General features: G+C 38.7%; 1 protein-coding gene across 2 annotated transcripts in view; it reads left to right on the top strand.

Annotated features, from left to right (window-relative positions):
• gabra2b (gamma-aminobutyric acid type A receptor subunit alpha2b) overlaps nucleotides 1-7,453 on the top strand; it is a 44,849-nt gene that overhangs the window by 15,763 nt on the left and 21,633 nt on the right. For both annotated transcript variants that reach the window (XM_005719456.1, XM_005719457.1), the window contains exons 5-7: nucleotides 781-1,001; nucleotides 2,512-2,594; nucleotides 3,346-3,489. In XM_005719456.1, the coding sequence (XP_005719513.1) occupies nucleotides 781-1,001; nucleotides 2,512-2,594; nucleotides 3,346-3,489 (448 nt within the window). The remainder of the gene's footprint in view (nucleotides 1-780; nucleotides 1,002-2,511; nucleotides 2,595-3,345; nucleotides 3,490-7,453) is intronic.

The following is a 7,453-nucleotide window of genomic DNA, read 5'->3' on the forward strand; positions in this document are numbered from 1 at the left end:
GATGAATGTGTTTTTAATAATTTAGAAGGATGCAGAATGTTTTAGAAGAGAGCTCAAAGAAAACATTTACAGTTAGCCTAAACCTATGTGTCGTAAGAACCACAGCTTACTGACCTCGTTTATGCTCCGTCTTTCAACAACCACACTGTTCACGTTCAGACATTTTTTTTAATGACTTTTTGCTAAACTTTACTAAATGAGACCTGAACTGAAATACTAAAGCAGGCCCTCTCAGAGTCCGAGCTGCTATACCGTATAATCCACAGTTTCAGTGTCCCGACATCTAAATGTCACAGGCTTTGCAACTATGACGAGTAAAAAGAAAAAAAAAGTATCTCTTTCTGCTTCTCACCCTCACTTGCTGTGTGTGAATCACACGGACACGAACATTCACACGTATACACATTTCACGGTGCACTGATTTCTGCCCTTAATCCTTGCTGTGTGGTGTCTTTTGACAACACAGTATTGCAGGTTAAGGGGGTCATGTTGGCCTCAGAGTCAGCTTAGGAAAACAGCAACTGAGTAAGCTGTGAAGGAACAGGGCGAGTGTGGGTCTCACCTTCATGGAGACTCGCTATTTGGAAACAGGGATAGGTTAAGGTTCCTCTGTAGGCAGAGCTGGCAGGTGAAGTTAGTTGTGATGAACTGCCCATCAGTGTGCAGTTTAGCATTTTTTGAGTGGGAATGAGCCTTGTTTTAATACATGGGGCACCTAAGTCATAAGAGAAGTAATAATATAGTGAGATTAATTCATGAACGTATCTCATCTTTTCTCAGGAGTACACCATAGATGTTTTCTTCCGGCAAAGCTGGAAGGACGAGAGGTTGAAATTCCATGGACCAATGAATATTTTGCCCCTGAACAACCTGATGGCGAGTAAGATTTGGACACCGGACACCTTCTTTCACAACGGGAAAAAGTCTGTGGCACATAACATGACCATGCCTAATAAACTGTTGAGGATCAAAGATGACGGGACTCTGCTGTACACCATGAGGTAACTCAAGGCACAGAAGCAAAAAGACAGAAACAGTGAGAATCGCGTGGATAATATACGTTTGCTGTCTAACTGAGGGTTACTTAGAAACACTGATTACATCTATAAGGCAAACATGAAGCTCTTGCTAGCAAAGTGTTAGCTTATGTTTACACGTAATGTCACATCATCACTGGAACCTGAAAGACTAAACGAGGCATTTCTCTGCTGCCCAGCACTGCATTTAAATACACGTCTTTAACCCTGCCATACAAGCTCAACAGCCAGAGCTGCTTCCAGTCGATCCATCCGTCTCCAGAGTCAGTTCAGACTGGCTCAGGTTGGATTTGGAAAAGTAAGTCAAAAAAATGATGATGGAAATAGACTTAGATGTGGATTGTTGATATTTTTCACCATAGCCATAGAAACTCGACTCCAGTCACCGTGAAACTAACAACAACTGGGCCATTGTTAAATGGCTAGGTAATGTTAGCGCCTCCTCTCCCCGCACAAAAACACAGATAACTACATGTTTGAGACATGAACCCAGGAACTCTCAAAGCCAGGCTGCTGGATACAGCTTCATATTTGCCTAAGAGACATGAGAGTCCACAAACGTTCCTAAAATAGAGAGAAAGAAAAAGAGAAATGACGTGGATGGAACGCTTTTCTTGCTAAAGCAAGCGTGAATATAGCAGCAACACAGAATCCCATTTGTTCAAATGTATTTTTTATGCCTCCTGTTTCTCGCATTCATTGCTGTGCTTGAATGCTATTTCAAAAAAGTCAATGGAAACATACATTTTTGTAATAATATTAATTATAATAAATTGCTTAACAAATTCAGACCACTTGTCAGAAAAACAAAAATGACTGAGTTCATTGCAGGAGATTCATGTTTTTATACCTAAATTTGTGCCGGCACACTGGACTCTGAGGAGTGACATTCAAACAGTAAAAGTAATTTTTCTATTTAGAAACACAAACATGTGTAATTTGGCATCTCAGTAAAAACTAAAAACTATTTTTTCTGCTTTTTTGAAAAATAGCCAAGTTGAAGATTCATGGATAACAATAAGAATTACAGCTCAGCACTGAAAACATTCTTTTGTTTAAACAGCCTGTCCTGGTGGATTAACCGTTATACATTAAAAAAATGATTTTTGTAATTACCAGTATTGTTAATTTCGTCAGCTGTGGCATGAACCTTACATTGGCTGCTGGTCTGATACATTTGTAAGCACTGAGTATTTTTGCAGTGGTTGGATATTGTCTTAAACAGCACACAGGTATGCGGTTTCTTAGCACAGAGCTAACCTACAGTGTCACCATCTCTGCTGGTCTCTGCAGCACCTAGTTTGTTTTGCTCCGCTGATTACATTTAAGATGATTATTTTTGTTTCAAGGCATTACAGATGGGAAGTGTCTTGAATAGTGCATGAGGCTTGTGAGTTTATTTTTCTTTCTATCTCTGCTGTATACTTTTCATGCATTTGCAAAGTCTCCTCCATTTTCTGTGAATTGGATGCAGGTTAACTGTGCATGCAGAGTGCCCAATGCATCTGGAGGATTTCCCCATGGACTCTCATTCCTGTCCACTAAAATTTGGCAGCTGTGAGTAACTCTGATGATGATAGTGCCTGAGGGAACTCAAAAGTAAAATGCTGCTTTGTTTCTTTTTTTGTTTTTTCTTTCCTTCCTTCTTCTCACTGGTCCTTTGGCGAGAGAGGAGCCTCAGGAACAAGTGAAGCTAGAATGCATGGCTCAGTTTTTTGGCAGTGGCACAAACAACACTACGGATAGAGGACTAATTGGAAAAGTCCCTGGGAAAAATGGGGAAACCAATGCTAAGCTCATCCAAATATTTTTGTTGGGTATTTAATTCTGCTAATGCTTCTTCACATTTGGATGGAATTTTTTGCTTTAAGCTGTTTCAAGATGTTGCTTTAAAAGCAATAATTATCCTAACTCAGTGGGTCATGTCTGAAATGCCTTGATGTCCTGTCTTCTTTATGTGGTGATCTACAGTATTTCACATTTCACGTTACTGTGCAGCATGACTGACAGAATATTTCAATTACTGAATGTACTGAAGTAAAAATGTTCCCGTTTCATTAGACATTCTCAGGTCAGCAGACACACTCTCATATCCCATATTCAGTAAATTCTGTGGCTGACTGAAAAGGGCAAATGTCACTATGTATTGATATCTTGTTGGTGTTTCACAAGTGACATCATAAAGCAGTGAGGGGCTTTGTTTCTCTCAGCAGTATCATTTAAACACTGTAAAAGGTGGCTTTTCATTTGGATTTTAGAAAAATGTATCAGTTTACCTCCAATGAGTCTACCCTCTTCCTCTTTTTAGATGCCTACACAATCTCAGAGGTGACTTATGCTTGGACTCGCAATGCTTCCGAGTCTGTTGTAGTGGAAGGGGAAAGCTCTCGGCTGAACCAGTACGACCTGCTTGGGCAAACGGTCGGACAAGAAACCATCAAATCGAGTACAGGTAAGAGTCTGTCGAAGCCTGTTGGGAATCAAATCCACCTCTTGATCCTTTTGTCTTCTCCTCGCTGACTTCATCCACAGACATTTTCAAATACTAGAGAATAATGAACATTTGCCAGATTGGTTCCAGTGAGTATTTCTATTACACCCTTTGGTGACTAAACACGGCAATAATCTGAAGCCGTAAGAATCTGTTGTATGCCTTCCACTGCATCCACTTTGTGGAGTCAGCAACCTGAATATCTTTCTCACTTCCAGTGCGTTTTAGTGTGAAAATCAAACTGAACTGTGATTTTGTGCTCGTTTGGGAGGATGTTGAGATTGTCCACCTCCTACATGTTGCAGGAGGCAGCCGTAAGCCCGCTGTGACACGCTTTGCTAAGTTTTGTCTTTATATTACTCACTTTATTTGGCTTGGAAAATGCAGAGACATCTTTGCTCTGGCTTTTGCATGGAAATCATTTGACAAAACGGGAGTTTGGCATTTTCTACTGCACTGGTCTATATTTTGTTATTGTGTGTTTATCCTGGTTTGAAGACCCAAAAGCTGCATGGCAGGTGAGCTGTTGCAGTGATGAGCCTTTTTACTTGTTTGGAGAACAAAGACTGGCCGTTTATTTGGGTGGATTTTTTGCATTTACCAGTAAAAAATAACACATGCTGATGCATTACTAGAAGCAACAACTAACACGCATCTGCTTTAGCAGTCAGAGACATAACAGAGATTCTCTAGGAGAGAAGAACAACTTATGTCTTTCAGATGTCCTTTGGTATGTTAGCATAAAAACACACAGAAACTGAAGTGTCTGACTAGAGTGGAGAGATGCATTAAAGTCTAAAAAAAATCTATAATCTACATAAAAATGAGTAGCTTGCTTACTAGGTTTTATAAGGAGGCTTTTGACTCATCACGACTCATCCTTGCAGGTTTTAGATGTCAACACACCTGAATCACATGATTAGTTCATTACCAGGCTTCTGGAGAACTCCAAGACATGTTGAGAAAGTAATTTATCCATTTAAATCAGCTGTGATGGATCAAGGACACATCTAAAACCTGCAGGGACACCGGCCCTCATGGACTGGGATTGGGGACCCCTGATCTAGAGCAACAGATTGTCACATTTTACAAATCCCTCGCACAAATCCTTGAAACATCAGCACTGAGTAGCAAACACGTGGCTGTTCATCAACATCAATATTTCCTCCCATCTCCTATCTGAAGATTTGCAGAGATGGAACACGCCACATATGGCTCCTCCACAGGAAATGGAAGAAGAAGGCTCAAGTTCATCATCAAAGTAGACTGTAGTGGACTATTTAATTTTTAATCTATTTAGTTGTGTTGTACTTTGAGATGGTTTCCGATGAAATTTTTAAGTCGCCACACCTGACTGAATGATTCTTTCTAAAAAGGGGATTTAGATCCTGCATTAAAATAACAGTTCATGTCTTGCATTGTTAGGTTTGATTGCATCCCTTATGTCCACAACAGGAAAACTAAAACTAAAAATAAGCAAAATATAAAATATATTCTAAATGAGTTGTTCTGTGTTTTAGTTATGAACCTACTTGGATGAAGTTCTTGCTTATTTTATAAATACATTCACTAATGTATGCTTGTCTGCTCTAATGTTATTGGCTTTACCATGATGCTTGCATACTATATCATTTATACAGGGTATACGGCTAACTAGCTTAACATTACTACTGTATTTAAAAGACAGGCCTGGAGTTTTCCGAAAACAAGAAAGGGGTAAGAGCTGTGCTTGTAAAAAATCACTTGCTGATATCAGGTCTTATTTTTAGAAGCATGTTGCTGATTTTGTGGTTATGGTCCCATTTATCACTAAATAGATGGCAAACTTCTGTTTAACACCTATTTATATATAAACTTCCAAGGACAAGAAGTATTTCACACTACATCATTCTGTATGGTTTTAGGTTGTAAAAAATAATAATTTTTAGTTGGTCTGAGAGGTGTGTGTTCAGGTGAGTTAGGGTGGACACTGACCAATCAGAAATAAACCTTCCCCATCTGTACAAATCAACTAACTGCCCCCCAAAATGCTCATCAAAACATAAATGGAGCAAAGAGCCCTTATATTCAAATTTCACGACTGAGACTGATATTGGTGATTTTAAAAAACTGATATATTGGCCAATTTTTTCTTCTTTCGGACACACAACTATGCATCATCCACACACGTAACATGCTTGAAGTGTGTTTTTGTAAATTCTGAAAACAGTTCTCTTGTTACACTCTCTATTTTTCTTTGATTATATGTAGAATACAAGGAGTAAATACATGTTTTTCATTCAGGACTTCAAGTTTGAGCTGGGTTTTTAAAGCACAGGGAAACATGGCAGCAACGAACATGTTGTCTTGAAGCTTTGCTGGCTACACACAGAAATAGAAATATGCTCTATCCAAGGTAATCGGTTGTCAAGTTAAGTTATTTCAATAAAGTGTTCTAACAAGCATATCGTTGACAAAGTTCAGAAAAAAAAACAAATCCATACAAAAAAAAGTAAGAGATAATGAGGATTAAAAATAGAAGCAATACACTTCTACATACGCCAACACAGACGCCAAGAAACAAGATTGAACTTGTGTGTGTGTGAAGATGAAAGCGACACCATCACTGTTCAAGATGTAGGAAACACAAAGCTGGTTGTAAGATGGGGTAACTAAACATGCCGCAAGTCTGAATTTAAATACCGAGGCAGTGTGAGGCTACCAGGCTTCTTCTAAAAGGATGAGAGGATGATAGCAGCTGTTTTCCTTCAAACGCTGGAAGCGACAGAAATCTGACTTTGCGATGGCAGATGATGTGATATTGGTGATAAGCAAATCAGCCATAAAGGGTATTTAATGCACTGTAAGTTAGTGAGACAAATGATATGTTCTTGTCTTGGTTTTGTGAGGATTGTGTTCACATAAAGACAAGAAAAATGTACCTTATGTTTCTTTTCATATCCTTATTATATTATTTTTTTAACATTACATTTGATTCTGTCATAAACTATAATGCAAAGTGGTAATCTGAATTATTTGGGGAAAATGGCCCCCTGTTGGTAAAGCTGCCTGCTGTAGCAATACCGTGTAGCAGAATGAAATTCACAGCATAGTGATAAATAACATGCAGGAACCATTGCAAGTAATCCCCCAAGAGTTATTAATTTAGAAATAAATACCCCCCAGGATGCGTACAAACAGAGCAGAACCAAAGCAGGTGGAGGCTGGGTGGAGTGGAGCAGCAGTAACATCGACAAGCATAAATAGGCCGCCTGATCGGTGCAGTGAGATGTGATGGGGTGGATGTGGTTGGTTAGTTGTTGTAGCAGAGTGGGAGCACTGTGGTATGAGAAGTTAATGCAGTGCTGTTTATCACCGAATAAACAGCAACAGTCATGTAATAATAATAACAACAATAATGATAAAAATAATGACGATGTCAGGGGTAAGAATGAGTGAAGCAGAGCCTGGAGGATGACAAAACAGACCTGACAGATGAACCAACTTCAGTGGACGCACAGTTTATTATGGTGCATGTTGTCATGGTGACAATGGATGTTGCCATGGTCGCATAAGCATAAACTTATCAAAAAGTACCTATATAGCACTATTCCAAACACAAGTCACAAAGGGCTTAACAAGCAACGTTTAAAGAAAAGTGAGAAAAGTATAATAAAAGTAAAAAAAATAGATGTTTAAGAAGTGATGGACTGGCTTTATCATAGCAACTTCTCGTCTTACTGACCGATTTCTTTTCACTGTTTTATAAATCATACATGATTTTACTTTTAAAGTTAGTCCTATCTGGTAATAATTTTATTTATATAATGGTGGCTACAATTTTTAGTAGAATTATGTAAATTTACAAAATAATTATTAAGTAGTCCTTTATAATAAATCTAGTGAAATACAAGTGCAGCGTTGCCCCCCCCCCCCACAAAAAAAA

This window comes from Pundamilia nyererei, unplaced genomic scaffold, assembly GCF_000239375.1.
Source record: "Pundamilia nyererei isolate P.nyererei 1_Seehausen unplaced genomic scaffold, PunNye1.0 scaffold00001, whole genome shotgun sequence".
NCBI lineage: Eukaryota > Metazoa > Chordata > Actinopteri > Cichliformes > Cichlidae > Pundamilia > Pundamilia nyererei.